General features: G+C 40.4%; 2 protein-coding genes across 5 annotated transcripts in view; one reads left to right on the top strand and one right to left on the bottom strand.

The window, feature by feature from the left end:
• LOC133665011 (solute carrier family 22 member 4-like) overlaps positions 1-27,105 on the top strand; it is a 127,679-nt gene that overhangs the window by 95 nt on the left and 100,479 nt on the right. For all 4 annotated transcript variants that reach the window (XM_062070153.1, XM_062070147.1, XM_062070149.1 and 1 more), the window contains exons 1-2: positions 1-59; positions 5,687-5,852. The exon at positions 1-59 is cut by the window's left edge and continues 95 nt beyond it. The gene's annotated coding sequence lies outside the window, so the exon portion shown is untranslated. The remainder of the gene's footprint in view (positions 60-5,686; positions 5,853-27,105) is intronic.
• Positions 408-26,944, bottom strand: LOC133665012 (organic cation/carnitine transporter 2-like). Its single transcript, XM_062070154.1, has 10 exons — positions 26,537-26,944; positions 20,117-20,220; positions 11,870-12,024; positions 8,138-8,309; positions 7,237-7,363; positions 7,069-7,169; positions 5,705-5,919; positions 1,398-1,580; positions 1,191-1,326; positions 408-586 (listed from the first exon to the last, which is right to left on the bottom strand). The coding sequence occupies exons 1-10, from the start codon at positions 26,942-26,944 to the stop codon at positions 514-516; spliced, it is 1,674 nt and encodes a 557-aa protein (XP_061926138.1). The 3' UTR covers positions 408-513.

Here is a 27,105-nt window from a genome sequence, read left to right as displayed (position 1 = left end):
GAGAAAAAATATATACAACTTTCATCGATAAGAAGCACCGGTGGACGAAACTCGACAAGGTAAAATGTCATTTCTTAAATATCCACTTTAATATGTTTGTGTTCAAAGCCAAGCTAATGCTAGGGAAGCTAGCGTAGATTGGACTACTATTGTTATCACAGGTTTCTGGTTGTAGGTCGCCCTCTAACGGTGAGGAGGAGGAAGTGTTTTTATATCAGTACAGTATATGCATAGGTGTACATTTTAAACTTTCTTCATTAAAAAAAAAATTGCATACATTTTTTATCCATACTTTAATTATTTTAATCCTTCTAAACCAACAACTAAAAAGGTTTGGGGGACCCCTGCTGTAAACTGTTACAAATCAATGCTTAAATTATTTATAAATATATATATATATATATATATATATATATATATATATATATATATATGTGTGTGTGTGTGTGTGTGTGTGTGTGTGTGTGTGTGTGTGAAGTTAAACATATACATAGCTTCTGAGTTGTTAACTACTTAAAACCTGGATTCAAGATTGGGATAATCCTTTACGCTTTCTGCATGCTCCTCTTCTTCTTTGCCCTTTTGCCTGTGGAAATATTGAAATGTTTTTGACAAGTTTCTCTACGGCTGTTCTATTTCACTGAATCTCAACACACAGCTAAGCTAATGTTGCTAACCTAGTATTATGTTAAACTATAATGTTAGCATTTAGCTCACATAGCTATGCTAGTGTTGCCAACTTAGCATGATGAAGAAATGTAATGTTAGCATGTAGCTCATATAGCTATGCTAGTATTGCTAACATAGCATGATGACAACATGGAATTTTAGCAATGTTGCTCACATACCTATGCTAGTGTTGCCAACCTGACATGATGTTAAAATTTGATGTTAGCAAGTAGCTCATATAGTTATGATAGTGTTGTTAACCGAGCATGATGTTAAAATGTGATGTTAGCATGTAGCTCACATAGCTATGCTAGTGTTGTTAACCGAGCATGATGTTAAATGTAATGTTGGCATGTAGCTCACATAGCTATGCTGGTGATGTTAACTGAGCATGATGTTAAAATATAATGTTGGCATGTAGCTCACATAGCTATGCTAGTGTTGCTAATTGAACATGATGTTAAAATGTGATGTTAGCTTGTAGCTCACATAGCTATGCTTGTGTTGTGGAGTCAACTCACCTACACACGGTCTGCATCTGCGACATGGTTTCTGGTAAAGGTTTTCCGTACGTCTCCGGCAGCAGCAGACAAAGGAGGGCCCCAAAAATGGCCAACGTTCCCATGACAATGTACGGTAGCGCTTGATAATATTGTCCTAAGTGAGAAAGTATTTCAACAAGCGGTCGGCACGCCTCCCTTGCGGACGCGGCAATACGACTGACTCACCCAAGTAGATGATGAAGGGGGAGATGATGGTTCCGATGCGAGCGGCCATGGAGCAGAAGCCCATGGCCGTGTTCCGAATGACGGTGGGGAAGAGCTCCGAGGTGACGGTGTACACCACGCAGAACGCAGACGTCACGCCAAATTTCCCCAACATCTCCAGCAGCACGGCCCCCCACTGGAGATCTGCAAGTTGTTGAGGATTTGGTTAGTATTCGGTGTTTCCCCCAGAAAATTTGTTAGTTAAGGTGGTGTCTTTCCAGGGGGACGGGGGTGGGTGGGTGGGTGTAAGGCAGTGTTTTTCAACCACTGTGCCGTGAGATATTTTTCGGTGTGCCGTGGGAGATTATGCAACTTCACCTAATTGGTCCAAAAAGTATTTTTTGCAAAACAATAATTATAATATTGAAGCTTTTATTAGTAGATTGCACAGTACAGTGCATACTCGGTACAATTGACCACTAAATGGTAACACCCGAATACGTTTTTCAACTTGTTTAAGTCGGGATCCACGTAAATCAATAATGTGCCGTTGTCTAGTGCGTTTTTTTTCAACCTTTTTTGGTATGTAAAAGGTATATAACGCTTAAACCAAAAATGAACAAAAGGCAAGTCCCGCTAGGAAAAGGCACTGAAGCATAGGGAAGGCTATGCAAAACTAAAGTAAAACTGAACTGGCTACAAAGTAAACAAAAACAGAATGCTGGACGACAGCAAAAACTTACAGCGTGTGGACCAGAGACGGCGTCCACAAAGTACATCCGTACATGACATGACAATCAACAGTGTCCCCACAAAGAAATATAGAGTACGCACAACTTAAATAGTCTTGATTGTGGAAACAAAGCAGGTGCGGGCAATAGAACTCAAAGGAAGGCGTGACGCTGCTACAGGAGAACACCAACAAAACAGGAAGGGTCACCAAATTAACAGCGCAAGACAGGAACTAAAGCACTACACACAGGAAACTACAATAAAAACTCAAAATAAGACACGACAACCTGGTGGAGTTTCATTTTTTAACCTTTTCTGCTGGGGGTGTGCCTCCGTTTTTTTTTTAATGAAAAAAATGTGCCTTGGCTCAAAAAATGTTGAAAAACACTGGTGTAAGGAACAGCGTAACTCGGCCTGTCGCCATCACGTCTCCATCTCATCGCTGCCACCACAGCCTGGGGGGGCAATAGACTGCAGACTGTGGTGAAGTAGGCCGGCTTTGTTGCGTGAGGAAGCCTACAATTTTTGCTTGTGTTTTCCGCTCCATATGCTGAATGCCGATATACTATATATATCTCCATATGTTTTCTGTAAAGTAAAAACAATACACGAAACAGTCCTAGTTACCTGAGATACTAAGTATGTCAATATTATGACTTAGTAAGTCAATATTATGACTTAGTAAGTCAATATTTTGACTTACTAAGCACTGTGGGAAACCCTGGTATTGTGTGTCCCCACATTGGGCAGCAACATGGACAGTAGATGCTTCTGCACAATTGTACTTGACTTCTTTGTCACAGAGGCAAATAAGACAACTTAAAGGCCTACTGAAATGAATTTTTTTTATTTAAACGGGAATAGCAGATCCATTCTATGTGTCATACTTGATCATTTCGCGATATTGCCATATTTTTGCTGAAAGGATTTAGTAGAGAAAATCGACGATAAAGTTCGCAACTTTTGCTCGCTGATAAAAAAAGCCTTGCCTGTACCGGAAGTAGCGTGACGTCACAGGAGCTAGTATTCCTCACAATTCCCCATTGTTTACAATGGAGCGGGAGATTCGGAGCGACAAAGCGACGATTACCCCATTAATTTGAGCGAGGATGAAAGATTCGTAGATGAGGAACGTTACAGTGAAGGACTCGAGAGGCAGTGATGGACGTATCTTTTTTTCGCTCTGACCGTAACTTAGGTACAAGCTGGCTCATTGGATTCCACACGCTCTCCTTTTTCTATTGTGGATCACGGATTTGTATTTTAAACCACCTCGGATACTATATCCTCTTGAAAATGAGAGTCGAGCACGCAAAATGGACATTTAAAGTGACTTTTATCTCCACGACAATACATCGGTGACACACTTAGCTACTGAGCTAACGTGATAGCATCGTTCTCAAATGAAGATAGAAACAAAATAAATAAACCCCTGACTGGAAGGATAGACAGAAGATCAACAATACTATTAAACCATGTACATGTAACTACACGGTTAAAAATTCTCAGCCTGGTAAGGCTTAACAATGCTGTTGCTAACGACGCTAAGGCTAATTTAGCAACTTAGCAACCGGACCTCACAGAACTATGATAAAAACATTAGCGCTCCACCTACGCCAGCCAGCCCTCATCTTCCCATCAACAGCCGTGCTCACCTGCGTTCCAGCGATCGACGGCGCGACGAAGGACTTCATCCGTGGGTTTGGCGGCAAGCATCAGCTAGGCGTAGTAAGTAGTCCTTGTTGTGTTGCTGTAAGTATTGTACTTAGCCGCTAAGACACCGATCGATCCCACCTACAACGTTCTTCTTTGCAGCCTCCATTGTTCATTAAACAAATTGCAAAAGATTCACCAACACAGATGTCCAGAATACTGTGGAATTTTGTCGAAGAAAACAAGAGGTTTTTGTATCGGGTCGATGGGGTACAACCACTTCCGTGGATTTTGTGACGTCACGCGCATAAATCATATCCAAAGGAGTTTTTCAACCGGAAGTGTGGCGGGAATTTTAAAATTGCACTTTATAAGTTAACCCGGCCGTATTGGCATGTGTTGCAATGATAAGATTTCATCATTGATATATAAACTATCAGACTGCGTGGTTGGTAGTAGTGGCTTTCAGTAGGCCTTTAAGAGCAGTGCCTCCTTTTTCATTGTCCCATTTACTCTCTGTAAAGCATCAGTTCCATTGGCAGCAAAACAGGCCCAGAGCATAATACTACCACCACCATGCTTGACGGTAGGAATGGTGCTCCTGGGATTAAAAGCCTCACCTTTTCTCCTCCAAACATATTGCTGGGTATTGTGGCCAAACAGCTCATTTTTTGTTTCATCTGACCACAGAACTTTCCTCCAGAAGGTCCATGTGACCAAATATTAACATTGCTGTATGTATACTTTTGACCCAGCAGATTTGGTCACATTTTCAGTAGACCAATAATAAATTCATAAAAGAATAATATCGGATAATATCGGTTAGCATGAACAATCTCCGATACAAGGTCCTATACAAGCAGTCCTGCAGTGTTTTAAAATGAGGTCCTTTATAACAGGTAAACATAGGCCATTGGCTACTAGGAGCTAGCAGCTACAAAACAGCTAGGCACACAATAGCACACAAGCTAGATATACATAATAATTATTGAACAATAAAAGCTGAGGAGTTGAAGTATGTGTGTTGTGTTACGGTGCGGATGTTCTCCCGAAATGTGTTTGTCATTCTTGTTTGGTGTGGGTGGTGCATATTTGTAACAGTGTTAAAGTTGTTTATACGTCCACCCTCAGTGTGACCTGTATGGCTGTTGACCAAGTATGGATGGCATTCACTTGTGTGTGTGAAAAGTCGTAGATATTATGTGATTGGGCCGGCACGCAAAAGCAGTGCCTTTAAGGTTTATTGGCGCTCTGTACTTCTCCCTACGTCTGTGTACCACTCCGTACAGCGGCGTTTTTAAAAAGTCATAAATTTTACTTTTTAAAACCGATACCGATAATTTCCGATATCACATTATAAAGCATTTATTGGCCGATAATATCGTCAGTCCGATATTATCGGACATCCCTAATTGTATTGCATTACTTTAAATGGGAAAGTGGCCCCCAGTGCTGTCATATCTACCTATTATATATTCATGAAAAATGCTGTGGTCGACTCTGTATTGTGACTTGATGCAAGTGCAGTACTGGCAGCGACCAGCAGAGTGTGCTGTTGATTCTGGCGTGACTCCTTTGCTGGCTGTTTGACTTGCACCAGTTTTAGTTCAGTTAAAGTAGCAATGATTGTCACACACACACTAGGTGTGGTGAAATGTGTCCTCTGCATTTGGCTCATCCCCTTGTTCACCCTCTGGGAGTTGAGGGGAGCAGTGAGCAGCAGCGGTGCCACGCCCGGGAATCATTTTTGGTGATTTAATTTGATGCTGAGTGCCAAGCAGGGAGGTAATGGGTCCCATTTGTATAGTCTTTGGTATGACTCGGCCAGGGTTTCAAGTCAGAACTTACCCATCTCAGGGCGGACACTTTAACCACTAGGCCACTGAGTAGGTCTCATTGAAAACAGCTGTTGTCCTCCTTGACAGGAAGTCACATGTCCTTACCCATGGGAATGAGGTGAACGCACAGGATCATGACTCCGCCCACCAGCAGCGTGGTGGACTGGCACAAGCGGCGGTAGCAGAAGTGCAGCAGCAGGAGGGCGATGAGGTACGCCGGCACCTCCGTCACCGCCGACAGGAAGCAGTTGAGGTAGGGGTCGCCGTGCAGGTTGGAGGTGTTGAGGATCAAAGCGTAGTAACTGAGGGTGATGACAAACCTGCGGGGAAAGGCATCATATGAAAATAACAACTAACAGTATACAGCCTCCTTTATACTACTGCTTTATAATATGTCAGGCTTCTATAGACACTACCTTCATGTTGTTTTTGTTTCACTGAGTAAGCTAACCTAGCATAGCATGATGTCAAACTGTAATGTTAGCAGGTAGCTCACATAGCAATGCTACTGTTGCTAACCTAGCATGATTTGAAAATGTAATGTTAGCATGTAGCTCACATATCTATGCTAGTGTTGCTAACCTAGCGTGATGTTAAAATGTAATGTTAGCATGTAGCTCACATATCTATGCTAGTGTTGCTAACCTAGGATTATGTTAAAATGTAATGTTAGCATGTAGCTCAAATATCTATGCTAGTGTTGCTAACCTAGCATTATGTTAAAAGGTCATGTTAGCATGTAGCTCACATATCTATGCTAGTGTTGCTAACCTAGCATTATGTTAAAATGTAATGTTAGCATGTAGCTCACATATCTATGCTAGTGTTGCTAACCTAGCATGATGTTATAATGTAATGTTAGCATGTAGCTCACATATATTTGCTAGGGTATGCTAACCTAGCATGATGTCAAACTGTAATGTTAGCATGTAGCTCACATATCTATGCTTGTATTGGTAACCTAGTGTGATGTTGAAATGTAATGTTAGCATGTAGCTCTCATATATTTGCTAGTGTTGCTAACCTAGCATGATGTCAAAATGTAATTTTAGCATGTAGCTCACATGTCTATGCCAGTGTTGCCAACCTAGCATGATGTTAAAATGTAATGTTAGCATGTTGCTAACATAGTGTGATGTTAAAATTGAACTGTAGCATGTAGCTCACATAGCCATGCTCGCGTTGCTAACCTAGCGTGATGTTAAAATGTAATACTATGTGTCCCACCCACTGAATGTTGTGTTATATGTGACATATGACATCATTATGTAAATATGTGTATATATTTCTATATTACATTGAACAAGTGCAAGTTACAGTGTGCATGTCAACAATTAAACAATGAGTCAAAGACAGCTCATTAGCCTTAAAGTTAACGACACACATTGAAATCAAGGACACATAAAAGCATGTTGAGTGTGTGTGACACATACGGTATTAGAGAAATAAATAATAAATAATAGTCCTACCACAGAAGTTGACACAACAGGGTGATGGTGTAAACGTTGCAGCTCCTCACAATGTCTCTGATGTTATATTTCTTGTCTTTCATCTGCAAAGCATCTTCAATCTGACACACACAGAATATTCACTTCAAAACTCTACTCAAACCATAAGAAATAAGCGCACTTTTTTACCTCAGCCTGTGTAAAAATGGCGTCTGGGGTGGCAACCTGATTTGTCTGAGCGGCAACTTTCAGTATGGCCTCCGCCTCCTTCACGCGGCCCTGAGAGAGCAGCCAGCGAGGAGACTCAGGGATAAACCTGCACCACATTGATTAGTAGAGCTTTCAGTCATCCGCCTTCCTATATCCTCATGTGCAACAGCTGAATCCTATTTCAAATATTATTGTAATGTAATGTTATTGTGTTGCTTACACAGGCTAGCGTTGCTAATCTAGCATGTAGCATGATGTTAAAATGCAATGGCAGTATTTAGCTCACATAGTTCAGAGCAGGCTCTGACATAGATATGCTAGTGTTGCTAAACTAGCATGATGTTAAAATGTAATGTTAGCATGTAGCTCACATAGTTATGGTAGAGTTGCTAACATAGCATAGCGGGGGTGTATATTGTAGCGTCCCGGAAGAGTTAGTGCTGCAAGGGCTTCTGGGTATTTGTTCTGTTGTGTTTATGTTGTGTTATGGTGCGGATGTTCTCCCGAAATGTGTTTGTCATTCTTGTTTGGTGTGGGTTCACAGTGTGGCGCATATTTTTAACAGTGTTAAAGTTGTTTATACGGACACCCTCAGTGTGACCTGTATGGCTGTTGACCAAGTATGCATGGATTCACTTGTGTGTGTGAAAACCGTAGATATTATGTGATTGGGCCGGCACGCAAAGGCAGTGCCTTTTAAGGTTTATTGGCGCTCTGTACTTCTCCCTACCTCCGTGTACACAGCGGCGTTTTTAAAAGTCATACATTTTACTTTTTGAAACCGATACCGATCATTTCCGATATCACATTTTAAAGCATTTATCGGCCGATAATATCGGCAGTCCGATATTATCGGACATCTCTACTAAATAGTTCTCACCACCATAGCGGTATGTATATCAGTCCTGAGGCGGCCATGGGTATCATCAGCATCCTCCATGAGCGCAGAGCGTACGCCACCGGTGCCAGGAGCATGTATCCTATGGCGGAGCTCATGAAGACCCCCAGGGAGCAGAAGACCACCCGGGCCTTGGAGCTGAGGATTTCTGTTCCTAAGGGCCAAACATTCACAAGTCACTTCTTACATATATGCTAATAGAGTAAAGTAAAGTACCAATGATTGTCACACACACACTAGGTGTGGTGAAATTTGTCCTCTGCATTTGACCCATCCCCTTGTTCACCCCCTGGGAGGTGAGGGGAGCAGTGAGCAGCAGCGGTGGCCGCGCCCGGGAATCATTTTTGGTGATTTAACCCCCAATTCCAACCCTTGATGCTGAGTGCCAAGCAGGGAGGTAATGGCTCCCATTTTTATAGTCTTTGGTATGACTCGGCCGGGGTTTGAACTCACAACCTACCGATCTCAGGGCGGACACTCTAACCACTAGGCCACTGAGCTGGCATTAGCATCCATAGCAGAATAGAAGAGAATAAAATGGACTTAATTGTCATTATATTTGCATATAACGAGATTAAGGACTCCAACTTAAAGGCCTACTGAAATGAGATTTTCTTATTTAAACGGGGATAGCAAGTCCATTCTATGTGTCATACTTGATCATTTCGCGATATTGCCATATTTTTGCTGAAAGGATTTAGTAGAGAACATCGACGATAAAGTTTGCAACTTTTGGTCGCTGATAAAAAAAAGCCTTGCCTGTACCGGAAGTAGCGTGACGTCACAGGTTGAAGGGCTCCTCACATCTGCACATTGTTTACACCAGCAGCGAGAGCGATTCGGACCGAGAAAGCGACGATTACCCCATTAATTTGAGCGAGGATGAAAGATTCGTGGATGAGGAAAGTGAGAGTAAAGGATTAGAGTGCAGTGCAGGACGCCACGGTGTGTCTTTTTCCGCTCTGACCGTAACTTAGGTACAAGGGCTCATTGGATTCCACACTTTCTCCTTTTTCTATTGTGGATCACAGATTTATATTTTAAACAACCTCGGATACTATATCCTCTTGAAAATGAGAGTCGAGAACGCGAAATGGACATTCACAGTGACTTTTATCTCCACAACAATACATCGGTGAAGCACTTTAGCTTCAGAGCTAACGTGATAGCATCGTGCTTAACTGCAGATAGAAACAGAAGAAATAAACCCCTGACTGGAAGGATAGACAGAAGATCAACAATACTATTATTACTTCTACTATCAGGAGACACCAAACCAAACCCTGGACCTGTAACCGCACGGTTAATGCTGTGCCGCCTGGCGAAGCCTAGCAATGCTGTTGCTAACGACGCCATTGAAGCTAACTTAGCTACGGGACCTCGACAGAGCTATGCTAAAAACATCAGCTCTCCACCTACGCCAGCCCTCATCTGCTCATCACCACCCGTGCTCACCTGCGTTCCAGCGATCGACGGCGCGACGAAGGACTTCACCCAATCGTCGGTGCGGTCTGCGGCTAGCGTCGGATAGCGCGTCTGCTATCCATCTCAAAGTCCTCCTGGTTGTGTTGCTGCAGCCAGCCGCTAATACACCGATCCCACCTACAGCTTTCTTCTTTGCTGTCTTCATTGTCCATTAAACAAATTGCAAAAGATTCACCAACACAGATGTCCAGAATACTGTGGAATTATGTGGTGAAAACAGACGACTTAAGCTGGCCACCGTGCTATTGCAAAATGTCTGCTTCAACCCGTGACGTCACGCGCAAACGTCATCATACCGAGACCTTTTTTAGCCGGATATTTTGCGGTAAATTTAAAATTGCACTTTTTAAGTTAACCCGGCCGTATTGGCATGTGTTGCAATGTTAAGATTTCATCATTGATATATAAACTATCAGACTGCGTGGTCGGTAGTAGTGGGTTTCAGTAGGCCTTTAAGGTGCGGTCGTGGGAACACATATGGGATAAAAATAAATTACACAAGAGGTAATAAAGATAAAACTAAGAATTGAAATAAATAGACTACTATCCAATAAAAATAATAAGCAATCCTGTACAATATACAAAATCAGGGTTTCCCACACATTCATTTATTTGTGGCGGCCCGCCACGAAAGAATTACGTCCGCCACAAATAAAAAATAAAAATAAAAATTATTATTATTTTTATTTATTTTTTTATTTTTTTGTCCTCTCCAGCTTCTCAGGCAAATCATATAGTTGATGTAGATGCCCATATCGGCTGTTCAGATTTATTTTACGAAAGAGAAGTGTAGGATACTTCTCTTGTTGCCTTATTTGTATTTGACTTTATTAAATGTATTCATATTAGAAACACAACATGTGTATATAACAAAGGGTGCAAAGTCTGCAGGAAGTAGGAAACACATGGTTAAGTGTAGGGAGTAAAACTGATGGCAGTCTAAAGGTCAAGATTTTTGGAGCTCTTTGTTCAGTGGATCAGATGTTTGATGAAGCTCTGTGTCTATCTACCACCACTACTGTTTTCTGTTTATTTGTTACTGACTGTGGCAGGACACCTCTGCCTCTGTTTCACTTTATGTTGCTGGTAAATAATATGGTTGTAGTAGTAGGCTAAAGTTAAATGATTTAGTATGCACTAATTAAAGGGGCGGAGCTTTGAGACATTTTAGCTTTTATATTTTATAAGATATATTTTTTGTAAGAACCACAATTAATAAATATATTTCAGTGAATAACTTATTGTTCAAATCTGTATATAAATATGTACATAAAATGTTGTAATTATATTGTAAAATGGATGGATGGATGGACGTTTAAAACAAAACTGTTATTATTAATTAGTAAGTATACATTTTTTGAGCCTTTTTAGAGAAAATCAAATCATTGTAGTAAATTATGCAAATTACTCGATGTCATGGTGACCACGCCCATAGCCACGCCCCCACCGCCACAGGTATCTTGGCAGTTTATGGGAAACACTGAAAATCCTGTACAATATACAAAATACTAGGGATGTCCGATAATGGCTTTTTTGCCGATATCCGATATTTTCCAACTCTTAATTACCGATACTGATATCAACCGATTCCGATATATACAGTCGTGGAATTAACACATTATTATGCCTAATTTGGACAACCAGGTATGGTGAAGATAAGGTCCTTTTTTTTTTTTAATTAATAAAATAAGATAAGATTAATACATTAAAAACATCTTCTTGAATAAAAAAGAAAGTAAAACAATATAAAAACAGTTACATAGAAACTAGTAGTTAATGAAAATGAGTAAAATTAACTGTTAAAGGTTAGTACTATTAGTGGACCAGCAGCATGCACAATCATGTGTGCTTACGGACTGTATCCCTTGCAGACTGCATTGATATATATTGATATATAATGTAGGAACCAGAATAATAATAACAGAAAGAAACAACCCTTTTGTGTGAATGAGTGTAAATGGGGGAGGGATGGTTTTGTTTTGGGTTGGTGCACTAATTGTAAGTGTATCTTGTGTTTTTTATGTTGATTTATTAAAAAAATAAAATAAAAAACCCGATACCGATAATAAAAAAACGATACCGATAATTTCCGATATTACATTTTAAAGCATTTATCGGCCGATAATATCGACAGGTCGATATTATCGGACATCCCTACAAAATACTGTACAATGTACAGAAGAGCCGCCACAATGTGTGTTTTATTAAAAAAAAAAATCCATAACGTACCCAGCACAAAGGCGATGATGTAATTGGAGAACCCCCCTGCGCCTGCGAGGAAGAAAGTGAAAGTAAAGATCTCCCAACTGGGAGAGAATATCTGCGCCGTCACAGCAAGCGTCTGAAGGAACATCATGGTGAACAGGGCTGGCTTCCTTCCGTATCTGTTTTTAGAAAGGCAGACAAATCATTCTCAAGGTGTCTTAAAGGCCTACTGAAATTAATTTGTTTTATTTAAACGGGGATAGCAGATCCACTCTGTGTCATACTTGATCATTTCGCGATATTGCCATATTTTTGCTGAAAGGATTTAGTAGAGAAAAACGACGATAAAGGTCGCAACTTTTGGTCGCTGATAAAAAAAAAAAAGCCTTGCCTGTAACGGAATTAGCGTGACGTCACCGAAGGAAGGACTCCTCACATTTCCCCATTGTTTACACCAGCAGCGAGAGAGATTCGGACCGAGAAAGCGACGATTACCCCATTAATTTGAGAGAGGATGAAAGATTCGTGGATGAGGAAAGTGAGAGTGAAGAACTAGAGTGCAGTGCAGGGCGTATCTTTTTTCGCTATGACCGTAACTTAGGTACAAGGGCTCATTGGATTCCACACTTTCTCCTTTTTCTATTGTGGATCACGGATTTGTATTTTAAACCACCTCGGATACTATATCCTCTTGAAAATGAGAGTCGAGAACGCGAAATGGACATTCACAGTGACTTTTATCTCCACGACAACACATCGGCGAATCTCTTTAGCTACTGAGCTAACGTGATAGCATCGGGCTCAAATGCAGATAGAAACAAAATAAATAAACCCCTGACTGGAAGGATAGACAGAAGATCAACAATACTATTAAACCATGGACATGTAACTACACGGTTAATAATTCCCAGCTTGGCGAAGCTTAACAATGCTGTTACTAACGACGCCATTGAAGCTAATTTAGCAACGGGACCTCACAGAGCTATGATAAAAACATTAGGTATCCACCTACGCCAGCCAGCCCTCATCTGCTCATCAACACCTGTGCTCACCTGCGTTCCAGCGATCGACGGAACGACGAAGGACTTCACCCGATCATCCGTGCGGTCGGCGGCTAGCGGCGGCTAGCGCGTCTGCTATCCAAGTCAAAGTCGTCCTGGTTGTGTTGCTACAGCCAGCAGCTAATACACCGATCCCACCTACAGCTTTCTTCTTTGCAGTCTTCATTGTTCATTAAACAAATTGCAAAAGATTCACCAACACAGATGTCCAGAATACTGTGGAATTTTGAGATAAACAGAGCTTTTTTGTATTGGATTCAATGGGGTACCAATACTTCCGTTTCAACGATTGACGTCATGCGCATACGTCATCATATATAGACATTTTCAACCGGAAGTTTAGCGGGAAATTTAAAATTGCACTTTATAAGTTAACCCGGCCGTATTGGCATGTGTTGCAATGTTAAGATTTCATCATTGATATCAATCAATATAAAACTATATACAGTATATATAAACTATCAGACTGCGTGGTCGGTAGTAGTGGGTTTCAGTAGGCCTTTAAACCACAACTTCACTATGAACTCACCTGCTCACATGTAATGTTAGCATGTAGCTCACATAGCTATGGTAGAGTTGTTAACCTAGCAGCATGTTAAAATGTAGTGTTAGCATGTTAGTGTTAGTGTTAGCTAGTGTTAGTTTAGTTAGTTAGTGCTAGTGTTAGTTAGTGTTAGTGTTAGTGCTAGTGTTAGTTAGTGCTAGTGTTAGTTAGTGTTAGTGTTAGTTAGTGTTAGCATGTAGCTCACATAGCTATGCTAGTGTTGCTAATCTAACATGATGGTAAAATGTAATGTTAGCATGTAGCTCATATAGCTATGCTAGTGTTGCTAACCTAGTATGATGCCTAGATGCAATGGTAGCATTTAACTCACGAAATTTCGTTCTTATCTGTGCTGTAAAGTTCAAATTTGAATGACAATAAAAAGGAAGTCTAAGTCTACGTCTAAAACATAGCTCAAAGCAGGCTCTGACATAGATATGCTAGTGTTGCTAACCTAACATGATGTTAAAATATATTGTTGGCATGTAGCTCACATAGCTATGCTGGTGTTGCTAACTTAGCATGATGTTAAAATGTAATGTTAGCATGTAGCTCACATAGCTATGGTAGAGTTTCTAACCTAGCAGCATGTTAAAATGTGGTGTTAGCATGTAGCTCACATAGCTGTGCTAGTGTTGCTAATCTAACATGATGGTAAAATGTAATGGTAGTATTTAGCTCACATAGTTCAGAGCAGGCTCTGACATGGATATGCTAATGTTGCTAAACTAGCATGATGTTGAAATGTAATGTTAGCATGTAGCTCATATAGCTATGCTAATGTTGCTAACCTAGCATGATGGTAAATTATAATGTTGGCATGTATCTCACATAGCTATGCGAGTGTTGGTAATTTAGGGTGATGTTAAAATGTAATGTTAGCATATAGTTCACATAGCTATTGTAGAGTTGCTAACATAGCAACATGTTTAAATTTAACGTTAGCATGTAGCTTACATAGCTATGCTGGTGTTGCTAACATAGCATGATGGTAAAATGTAATGTTAGCATGTAGCTCATATAGCTATACTAGTATTGCTAACCTAGCATGATGCTGAAATGTAATGGTAGCCTTTAGCTAACTTAGCTCTGAGCAGGCTCTGACATAGATGTGCTAGTGTTGCTAACCTAGCACAATGTTAAATATATATTGTTGGCATGTAGCTCACATAGCTATGCTGGTGTTGCTAACTTAGCATGATGTTAAAATTTAATGTTAGCATGTAGCTCACATAGCTATGGTAGAGTTGCTAACCTAGCAGCGTGTTAAAATGTAGTGTTAGCATGTAGCTCACATAGCTATGCTAGTGTTGCTAATCTAACGTGATGGTAAAATGTAATGTTAGCATGTAGCTCATATAGCTATGCTAGTGTTGCTAACCTAGCATGATGGTAAAATGTAATGGTAGTATTTAGCTCACATAGTTCAGAGCAGGCTCTGACATAGCTATGCTAGTGTTGCTAAACTAGCATGATGTTAAGATGTAATGTAGCATGTAGCTCATATAACTATGCTAATGTTGCTAACCTAGCATGATGGTAAAATATAATGTTGGCATGTATCTCACATAGCTATGCTGGTTTTGTTAACCTAGGATGATGTTAAAATGTAATGTTAGCATGTAGCTCACATAACTATGGTAGAATTGCTAACATAGCAACAGTTAATTAGACAGACGAAGCTAAAGCAACTTTTCAAAAATAACAGGATTTAATATATGAAATAGTTGAGACAATCTTTACAATACCGTATTTTCCGCACTATAAGGCGCATAGGATTATAAGGTGCACCTTCAATGAATGGCCTATTTTAAAACTTTGTTCATATATAAGGCGCACCGCATTATAAGGCGCATAGAATAGACGCTACAGTAGAGGCTGGGGTTACGTTATGCATCCCGTAGTTGCGAAACCTGTTGTGGCTCAATATTGATCCATATTTAAGGCGGATTATAAGGCGCACTGTCAGCTTTTGAGACAATTGGAGGTTTTTAGGTGCGCCTTATAGTGCGGAAAATACGGTAAATAAAGCAGGAAGTGTGCTAACATTTCTGTGGAAACCAACTAGCAGATAAGTATGCAAAGCAACTAAAACAGGAATAAACATGGAGATTAATCCCAGTCAAGCCGAAGTGAAAAGTATAGTTAACTCTCTTTCGTGTATCGTCTTCATATGTCCATCTTTGTGTCGTGTAGCCACTCCCTCGTCTCAGGTCCCACTTGGAAGAGGCCCTCCTCTGAAGGTGGTCTATGCCGGGGACAGGTGGTGATGATGTGGTCGGCAGTCTGCTCAGGCTCCCCGCACTCACACGCTGCACTGTCTGTTAGGCCCCACTTCTTCATGGACGCTTTGAAGCAACCACCCCTGTGCGAAGGCGGTTCAGGAGGGTAGATCTTCTCCCTCCACGCCACCTCCAGGATCCTGGATGTAATGGTGTAGGCGTGTCTGTCCTGCTGACTCCCACTCCTGCTTCCATTCCGCTGCCAGCCAGGCTTTGGTTGTCAGATCCTCCGGGATGGAAATAAGCATCTCTTGTGCGGCCTGATTGTATGGGTGGCGGGACTTGAGTCTGCTTGGAGGTGTTGCCATGGTGGTGGTGCTGGCACCTCCTCCATGAGTATAGTTAAGATAGAGCTAAATAAAAAATGGCAGGGGAGTTGAAATAAAGAAAGGAAAAGGTAGGCAGTATTATAAAGGAGTTTAGGAGTAATGAGAAGTGGTAATAGAACTAGGAAGGAGGAAGATAGCATTACTAGTGATCAATGTAATCAAATAGAAAATGTCGAGCATGTATTAATACAGTGAAAGAAATATAATAGAGAAATAATGACTTGTAAGTTAGTAAAAGAGAAAGTTAGTATAACACTTGATGATCTTTTAAGATTGCATTTGGAACATGCAAGCTAGAAAGCTATACATACATTTTAACCGCCATTTAAAAAAAAGACGGAGGCGGGCGGTCTCGGTGCCTCAAACTATCTTTCACACACAACAGCGCCGACTTTTAAAACCCACTCAACATTCTCCTGCTCGCCAAAAGAAGGTAACTACCCAATTGTGTCCACTGTTAATTCACTGTTTCATCTGGAGTTTCCTTGTTAAACTGTAGTGTTTTAGGTCTATCATGTCCTGTTTTTGTTGCAGAGCTGTGTAACATTTATTTGCCTCTTCTCTTGGCCAATTCACACTTGAAAAAGAGACTCTAACGTTGGTATTTCTCTCTCTCTTTCTCTCTCTCTCTCTGTCTGTCTGTCTGTCTGTCTGTCTGTCTGTCTGTCTGTCTGTCTCTCTCTCTGTCTCTCTGTCTCTCTGTCTGTCTCTGTCTCTCTGTCTGTCTCTGTGTCTGTGTGTGTGTTCTTGTATTTCTACCCTTCTTGAGACATCAACACCGGTCCATATGAGCACCGGTGAACAAGTCAGGACATAAATCATGGTCCCAATGCGGAAAACTAGGGATGTCCGATAATATCAACAGTCTGATATTATCCCGGCCGATAAGTGCTTTAAAATGTAATATCGGAAATTATCGGTTTCAAAATTATCGGTATCTGTTTCAAAAAGTAAAATTGATGACTTTTTAAAACGCCGCCGTGTACACGGACGTAGGGAGAAGTACAGAGCGCCAATAAACCTTAAAGGCACTGGCTTTGCATGCCGGCCCAATCACATAATATCTACGGCTTTTCACACACACAAGTGAATGAAATGCATACTTGGTCAACAGCCATACAGGTCACACTGAGGGTGCCGTATAAACAACTTTAACACTGTTACAAATATGCGCCACACTGTGAACCCACACCAAAAAATAATGACAAACACATTTCGGGAGAACATCCGCACCGTAACACAACGTAAACACAACGTAAACACAACAGAACAAATACCCAGAACCCCTTGCAGCACTAACTCTTCCGTGATGCTACAATATACACCCCCCACAATTTAACAAAGAAAACCTTGTTACATTGTTTAATGCATCCAGCGGGGCATCACAACAAAATTAGGCATAATAATGTGTTAATTCCACGACTGTATATATCGGTATCGGTTGATATCGGTAATTAAGAGTTGGGGAATATCGGATATCGGCAAAAAAGCCATTATCGGACATCCCTACGGAAAACCATTGCATCTAATAGATAATGTCTCATTTGCACCCCTGGTGGTGAAATCTATCAAAATGAGGGTGGTCCCAAAAAGGAGGAATTTTTCAAATTGACTGTGTGTCGGTTTTAAAAGTGCTCCCCCTCTGGTCAACATATGAAATAACAAGTGTGTGTAAAAATTTGAAGTGCTCCCCCTCTGGCCAACATATGTAATAAGTGTGTGTAAGAAATTGAAATGCGCCCCCTTTTGGCCAAAATTAATTTTAAAAAATGAATAAATATGTATATAGAGACATACTGTAATAACTTGAAGTAAATAACAAAGATTAAAAACCAATTACAAACAAAAAATTCAAACAAAAAAAAAAAATGGAGCTAAAAGCAGTCTTTTTCTCACAATGTGTCCACTTTTTTTGTTATAAAATTGCGAACAATTTCTCATAATCTTTCTGTTTCTGTCATATTGCAATATTTTCTCGTAAAATTATTACTTTTTTATGTAAAATTATTACTTTTTAATGCAAAATGGTGACATTTGTCATATCAAATTCTGACTTTTATCAATGTTGCAATTTTTTTTTTTGTTCTTGTAAAATAGTGACATTTTTTGAGTAAAATTACTACTCTTTTCATAAAATTGCCAAAATTCTAAGCTTTTCTTGTAAAATTGCGACTGTTATTGAGTAAAATTCCAACTCTCCTCATAACATTGCACAAATGTTCAGTTTTTCTTGTAAAATGTTGACTCGCGTTGAGTAAAATGACGACTTTTAATATAATACTGTCAAAATTTGCCAACGTTTTTCTGAGAAATTGTGACCTTTTTCTTGTGATATTCCAACTCATTTTTCACAACAAGCGTTTTTATATTTGCATAGTATGTATATATTATTTATGATGTAAATACAAATCTTTATATATCTAGAAAGGGTGGTCCTAAAGAGGTAGGCATTTTTCGGAGGTCTACGAAGGTGACAGATACAAGCGCGCGCGTGCGTGCGTGCGTGCGTGCGTGCGTGTGTAGACTCAACACTGTCAGAGTTACAGACCTTGTAAGGGTCAATTTAGAGCACCTTACACTGTAAAACAGTATTCAATCAAACAGTGGACACAGTGCAGGGAGGACATCTATCTTAAGGTATAAATTGATGTTAAAACAAACCACATCGATATTAAAAAAGGGCAACATTTTTTCGATCGCATCCTGATACTAAAGTCTCACTCTTATCATTTTCTGAAACTTGGTAGCCTCTTAGCTATCTATCCCACTCCTTAATGTTCCGTTGTATGTGATATGAGGGCTGTCTTTCTTCCCTATTTATTAAGGGTGTAACGGTACGTGTATTTGTATTGAACCGTTTCGGTACGGGGGATTCGGTTCGGAACGGAGGTGCACCGAACGAGTTTCCACACGAACATATTAAGTACCGTACCGCACGTTGTGTAAACAATGCACACCGAGGCACAACACACGGCATGCTAGCAATGACCGGGCTACTACAAAATGCAAAAAGCCAGAGCTGGAAGACCCTCCGGCCTCGTAAAGATCTCCCGTTTGGGAACATTTCGGCTTCGCGGTGTGATACAACAATGGATAACATCGCTTCAACGAAGATAAAGACGAGCGTCGTGCAAACACCGCATTCAAGCAGCCTCTCCTCGGCGAGTCAGGCAGGGTTAAAGCAATAACAAATGCCGTTGGTGTTTTTATAGCAGCAGATTTAAGACCATATTGCATTTAAAACTAGATTTTGACCAACTTCTATGATGGAAGCCCATATATCCTCTTACTGCCAATTTAGCCAGGCACTACTTCGCCATACCTGCTACCTCCGCGCCCAGTGAAAGGGTATTTTCCACAGCTGGAGACATTTTAACTGCAAGCAGGTCTGCTCTTTCTGCAGACAATGTGGATAAACTGATTTTTCTGACAAAAAACATGAAAATTGAGTGAAAGTCACCAGGGTTAAAGGCTGGGGGGGGGAAAAAAAGTTAATCTGAGGCTGAGTTGACTTGAAACTGTTTAATGTTGCACTTTTTGTATGTAGAAAAAAAGTTTTGTAATTTTATTTAATCTGAGCAACAACTTGAAGCAGTTTAATGTTGTACTTTATATGTGGAAATGTTGCACTTTATATGTAGAAAGGTTTTGTTAAGAAACCAATTCTGAGCCTCATCTTATTTAGTTTTTATTTTATATATGTTGACTGCATTAACCCTGGCAATGGACCCTGTGTGTATATGTACAGTATGTTATTGTTATGCTTAGCATTCATGACTGCCTGCTGTTGCACTGATCAGCCTAGTGGTGGCTCACATCCATCACACACAGAGCTATTTTAAAGCAATGTTAAAAGGATGAAGCCATTGTTTACAAATGTTGGTAAATAAATAACCAGAAAATTTATATTTTGTTGTTTTCTCACTGTACCGAAAATGAACTGAACCGTGACCTCTAAACCGAGGTACGTACCGAACCGAAATGTTGTGTACCGTTATACCCTTACTATTTATTATTAGAAAAATAATTTTAGCGCGTTTTCACCATGAACGCACCTGTCCGACATCTGGCCTGAGACGAACGCTCCAACGAGCACCCCGCAGTAATGGATGGAGGAGGTCAGTGGCAGTTTGTGTGAGTCCTCACACACCAGGTCCCACTAAACAAGGGGCACAGTCTTCGTTAGGAATGAGTCACAGGTTGAGAAACACACCGTAGAAGTAGAAGAGCACACATCTAGCCTTTTGCAACATAGCATGTAGCATGGGACAATGAAAAAGGCAAGGCAACTTTATTTGTATAGCACTTTTCATACACAAGGCAGACTCAAAGTGCTTCACAGACAACAAAGTGAAATGAAAGAAAATAAAAGCAAAATTAAAATGCAGACATTAAAAATAAAAACAGTGCGGACGTTAAAAGTTAAAAGATTAAAAGATTTAGCTGAAAGGAGGATTACCTCCAAATTCTTCAGGACAACCTAAAATCATCAGCCCGGAGGTTGGGTCTTGGGCGCAGTTGGGTGTTCCAACAGGACAATGACCCCAAAAACACGTCAAAAGTGGTAAAGGAATGGCTAAGTCAGGCTAGAATTAAGGTTTTAGAGTGGCCTTCCCATCCTGACTTAAACGTTTGGCCAATGCTGAAGAAACAAGTCCATGTCAGAAAACCAACACATTTAGCCAATTTTGTCAAGAGGAGTGGTCAAAAATTCAAGCAGAAGCTTGTGGATGGCTACCAAAAGCGCCTTATTGCAGTGAAACTTGCCAAGGGACATGTAACCAAATATTAACATTGCTGTATGTATACTTTTGACCCAGCAGATTTGGTCACATTTTCAGTAGACCCATAAAAAATTCATAAAAGAACCAAACTTCATGAATGTTTTTTGTGACCAACAAGTATGTGCTCCAATCACTCTATCACAAAAAAACAAGAGTTGTAGAAATTATTGGAAACTCAAGACAGCCATGACATTATGTTCTTTACAAGTGTATGTAAACTTTTGACCACAACTGTGTTTGTGTTAAACATGCTTGTATTATTTAAAATTAGATGAGTGGGACTGGTCCCCTGTGCTCGCGAGCAACCTGGTCGATTTTGCTTGGGATCGCTTCAAAACGGCGTTCCTAAAGCTACTAAATGACATGGCTCCCGTGAAAACAGTCAGGATCAAAGCCCGCTCGGAACCATGGATGAATCTGGACCTATTAGCTGCCATAAAAGACAGAGACAGAAAATACTCAGAATACCAAAAATGTAAAACAAAAGTAGATAAACAACCCAATAATATCAACCTCAAATCACTCCTTTCAACTCTCAAAAAGCAATGCAATAAATTAAGAAATAAGTCAAACAACCTGACTAAATCCTTTAAAAAAAATTACATTAACGACAAAATAGAGGAAAACACAAATAAGCCACGTGAGCTCTGGAAAATTCTCAACAACCAGCTTCCTGGTTGCAGCCAGAAACTTAAAACTAGGGATGATGTTTGATAAGGAATTATCGAGTTCGAGCCTATTATCGGATCCTCTTATCGAACCAATTCCTTATCGATTCTCTTATCGAGTCCAGATAGGTTGTTGTATATGGAAAAAAACACACAATATTTGGTTTAACAAAAGCTCACTTTTATTATATAATAAAAAAATTAAATCTAATAAATAAATAAATATTGACTGTTACCCACCTAAAAAAGTAAAATAAAATAAATAAATATTGACTGTTGTTTACCCAAAGTATATTAAGTGGGATTTTTCAGAGAAACAAATATATACAGCAACACAAAAACAAGCTGTCTCTGTGATCACTATAGGTGTATAAATAATAATATAGTGTTAAATAAAATCAGTCCCTTGGGCACAAAACTGAAAATAATACAGCTCTCCAAAAAGTGCAATTCTGCTGCTATTTGACATAACTGTTTGTTATGATGCTTTGACATTTTTGCACTTTCTTTATTGAAAGAAAATTCTATGAAGAGAAAAGTTCTTTGCAAATGTGGTTACAATGCTAAAAAATGAAAAGTTAAAGCTAAAAAAAAGAAATACACTTTATTGAGTTAACATTATTTCTTTATAGGGGGAAAAATGTTATGAGCTAGAGACTATTACAACTACACTACCCAGCATGCAACGGGAGTTACGAGCATGCGCTGTAGCCCCGAAAAGTGTTTCATGTTGCCACGCTGTGAAAGTAAACGTCAAGAACTCAGCCAACACGCCTCGTCTGCATTATTTATAATTAGACAGACAACACATCTACAGTGTGATTTTGTTTTGTTTACAAGGAAAGAAAAACAAAAGTTAAAAAAGGGAGATATGTTGTATATATATGTATGTGCTGCGGTTGTTTTAAGAACGTTGCGACAGCTGCCGTAAAGGAGGTGCGTTGCTAGCCTGGTTGCTATGTTTCCGGTTGGTCGTAAAAGTGTTCGTCATGTGTTTTACCCTGCTAAAATCTCTCAGTAAAGTTATTCGATGGATTATAGCTTTTGTTTTGAACTTTATTACACCTTGGAGCGCTTTTTCCCGTCCATTGTTTTCCTGCTTTCGCTATCTGCGCCTAATGACTGGGCTACGTGACGTCATTTCTTGTGATGTCACACGTAGCATTTCTGGTCGGGACGGGATTCGAATAAAGAATCAACTCTTTTCCTTTACTATAGTGGTCTCGATAACGTGTACCGGTTTTCAAAAAGGGATTCGAGTCCGAGGACTCGGTTCTTTTCTTATCAAACAACCGGGAAAACCGGTTTCGAGTATCGTCCCTACTTAAAACCAGACTCACCAACATCAGCATCAAGGAGGGTGACTCCCTCATTACAGACAAAATGGAGGTAGCTAGCAGACGTAACACCTTTTTCACCAGCATAGCCGCAACTCTTGTCAACAAGCTGTCCCACCACTCTGGTCGCTTTGGTGTAGAACACATTAAAGCCTTCTACAGAAAACTAGGAGTATCCAACGATGATTTCAAATTAGAAATGGTCACAGCCGATGAGGTGTTTAAAAAATTGAGCGGGCTCCACCCAAACAAGGCCACCGGCCTTGATAATATTCCCTCCAGATTCCTCAGGGACTCTGCCTCCATCATTGCCCCGATCATCACGCACATAATAAACCTATCAATTACACAAGGCCAAGTACCAAAAGATTTTAAGATAGCAAGAGTAACTCCCCTCTTTAAAAAAGGAAGCAAATTGGAACCTGGCAACTACCGACCTGTTTCTATTCTCAGTTCCATTTCGAAAATGTATGGAGAAAATAGTTTATGAACAGGTCGATAGTTACCTTGCCACTAATAAACTCATGTACAAAATCCAATCCGGCTTCAGAACTAACCACTCCACTGACACATGCCTTCTCTATCTGACCGACCACATCAAACATGAGGTGGACGCGGGCAAATACTGCGGCATGGTCATGCTGGATCTTCAGAAGGCCTTTGATACCGTTAACCACGCTGTACTGTTGGATAAGCTCAGAGCAATCGGATTTAACAAAACCTCATGGAGCTGGATGCAATCTTACTTGGAGGGGAGGGAGCAGGTGGTAGAGGTGAACGGCACCGTGTCCCCCCCCCCCTCTCGGTGAGCTGTGGAGTCCCCCAAGGCAGTATATTGTGACCTTTACTGTTCCTAATATACATAAACGACTTGTCATCGGCATGCGACTGTGAATTGCTTTTGTTTGCGGACGACTCTGCCCTGCTGGTATCCGACAAGGACAAGTCACAGGTGGAGAAAATCCTCAGTGCTGAGCTGTGTAGAACTTGCACCTGGCTCGCTGACAACAAGCTATCCATACACTTGGGTAAAACGGAATCCATCCTGTTTGGGTCCCACATCAACCTTAAGAAAGTCAATGACTTCACTATAAAAGTGGGTGACATTGTTATCACCAGGAAAGATGAGGTCACCTACCTAGGTTCCATTCTAGAGGCTAACCTTTCCTGTGATAAAATGGCAACCAAGGTAATCAAAAAGGTTAACCAACGAACAAGATTTCTCTACAGAATCTCCTCTCTGGTCAACAAAAGCACCATGAGGATTCTGGCGGGAAATCTCGTTCAACCCTTTTTCGATTACGCATGCACCTGCTGGTACCCTAGCACCTCCAAAACCCTCAAATCTAAACTCCAAACATCCCAGAACAAGCTAGTCAGATTACTTCTAGACCTCCACCCCAGATCCCACCTCACTCCTACCCACTTCTCTAAAGTGGGCTGGCTCAAGGTGGAGGACAGAGTTAAACAACTTGCACTGAGCCTAGTCTATAAAATCCACTACACCTCCCTGATACCGAAGTACATGTCAAACTACTTCCTTAACGTAAATGACCGCCATAACCACAACACTAACCACGTTAAACCCAGATTCCGAACTAACAAAGGTCTTAACTCATTCTCTTTCTATGCCACATCAATGTGGAATGTGCTCCCAACAGGTATAAAAGAAAGGGCATCTCTATCCTCCTTCAAAACCGCAATAAAAGTTCAACTCCAGGCAGCTACAACCCTAAACTAACACCCTCCCCGGATTGCTAATAATCAAATGTAAACAATCAAATGCAGATACATTTTCTTATGCCTTCTGAGCTCTCTCTCTCTCTCTCGCTCTATGTCCACTACTTGTTGTCCACACCCCTGATTGTAAATAATGTAGGGCTGCAACTAACAATTAATTTGATAATAGATTAATCTGTCGATTATTACTTCGATTAATCGATTAATAATCGGATAAAAGAGACAAACTACATTTCTATCCTTTCCGGTATTTTATTGAAAAAACCCAGCATACTGGCACCATGTTGTGTACATTGGGGGTGCAGCATACACCAATAATAACACATAAATGTAACTCATCAGAACTGAATCAGATATTGTACACGTTTCTGTTGTGAATAATAAAGGATTCATTTTAGGCTGCCTCTGAATAATAGCATGAAATATTCCAGCACCTTCATAACGTTTAGTTATACTAAAGCGTCACTCAAATCTAAATATATTTATATAGCTTTATCGGCCCGGCTACGTTGATCCATTATGAAACCAACCTGAGATATTTCTGTCTGTTACGTTTATTTCCAAATTGGTAACCGTGCGTTTTCTCTCTCAGAACGGAGTCAAATGTGCCGGAGACACATTATCAGCCCCGCGTTGCAACAAAGGCATAACTTTAACATTACTCACAAAAAAGCTGAACTCATGAATGCTTGTTGCCACTATGGACTTAAAAAGTTACGTACTGAGTTCCTCCCTTCATCCATGGCTCCAACATGTTTCTTCTTCAGGTGCTCCAGAAGCAATGTTGTACTTCCGTGCCATTTTGCAGGAAACGCTCTTCTTTGAAGTCTTTAAAGTGAAGTGTTCCCACACTTTTGACGACTTAGGTCGTACACTTTTCTCCATTGAAGCAATAACCTCAAGATGTTTTTCTGCTGAACTATCGGTACTGTTTTCCTGCGCCATTTTTCAAATTTTTCCAGCAAAGGAGACGCCGTGGTCACGTGAGCTGCACATGACACATCATTGGCTAGCTTACGCCACCTCATGAGACGTAGCCTCAGCGCCGCCCTGGCGCTGTTTTGTACTGTTTTTGTACTTATTTTGATTATTGTTTCTCAGCTGTTTGTAAATGTTGCAGTTTATAAATAAAGGTTTATAAAACAAAAAAAAACAACAAAATTTTTTATTTTTTTTAAATTACAAAAAAAAAAAAAAAAGCCTCCGCGCATGCGCATAGCCTAGTTCCAACGAATCGATGACTAAATTAATCGCCAACTATTTTGGTAATCGATTCAATCGATTAGTTGTTGCAGCCCTAAAATAATGTAAATAATTCAATGTGATTATCTTGTGTGATGACTGTATTATGATGATAGTATATATGATAGTATATATCTGTATCATGAATCAATTTAAGTTGAAAAACTTATTCGGGTGTTACCATTTAGTGGTCAATTGTACGGAATATGTACTTTACTGTGCAACCTACTAATAAAAGTCTCAATCAATCAATCAAAATCAATAAACACATTTAACTTGTTAACAAAAATGTCTCTTTTATAAATAAATAAATATACATTTTAAATATGAATGAGGTAGATCCCCTCGACTTGGTCAATTGAAAAGTAGCTCGCCTGCAGATAAAGTGTGGGCACCCCTGCCGTAGGTGATTATGTAATCTCCCGAACTTTATATATTCATTGATATATTGTCATACATTTTATATAGCCATATTGGGGATGATAATTTAGTGTACATTTGTTGACTGTGGTGGATTTTGTCAGACATGGTGTAGAAATTGCGTGAAATAGTCTTGATTTGCTGCATTTTCTTTCGGGGTTTCAGTCAGCTCAGACTTTGTACACAACTCTAATGAGAAGTCATTCCTTTGATGTCAGAGAAAGTGTTCTTAAAGATGCATCTTAGATTAGCTTCAAGACACCGACCAAAGCTCTCTGGCTCACCTCGGTGACAATGGTCGACTCGTAAATGTCTTTGCTGTACGTCCACCCGTCTCGACAGCCCTCCAAAGGTATCTCCGCCACATCCACCCCCACGTGTGGGACGACTGCATTTTCCGAGTAGTTCTTGACCATCGCCAGGTTGAGTCTGAGGCAAGAGCTGGGCTTCTCGGCGCCGTCCACCGTCTCCATGGGGATGGTCACGTTCCTCCACGCCTCGCTCAGGTTTGCGCTTTCGGGGATGTAGCACTGGTGAGGCGGCGTGTCACCCACAAATACAATATAGATGCCAATGAAGCCATTGGGATAGATGCTTATGGCCAGCGCGAGGAAAACCCTACGCTGAAACGCACCCCAGGGACCCAGAAATGATGTGATGCTATCATAGTCTCTGACTTTCAGGTCGCCCATTTTTTAAAACATTTGTCTCTTTCTGAGTTGCTGTCTGCGCTGGTAAGAGCAACTGAAGATCACACACCTGAGGTTAAAGATCACATTGCTGCGTCATTAGTCTCGTTACACAGTTACAGCCTCGTCTGCACTTATTACCTTCTAAGAAAATGCAGTACATG

Source organism: Entelurus aequoreus, linkage group LG14 (genome assembly GCF_033978785.1).
Source record: "Entelurus aequoreus isolate RoL-2023_Sb linkage group LG14, RoL_Eaeq_v1.1, whole genome shotgun sequence".
Taxonomy (NCBI): Eukaryota; Metazoa; Chordata; class Actinopteri; order Syngnathiformes; family Syngnathidae; genus Entelurus; species Entelurus aequoreus.
Note: the sequence above shows the minus strand (reverse complement) of the source record. Positions and strands in the feature narration are given on the sequence as shown.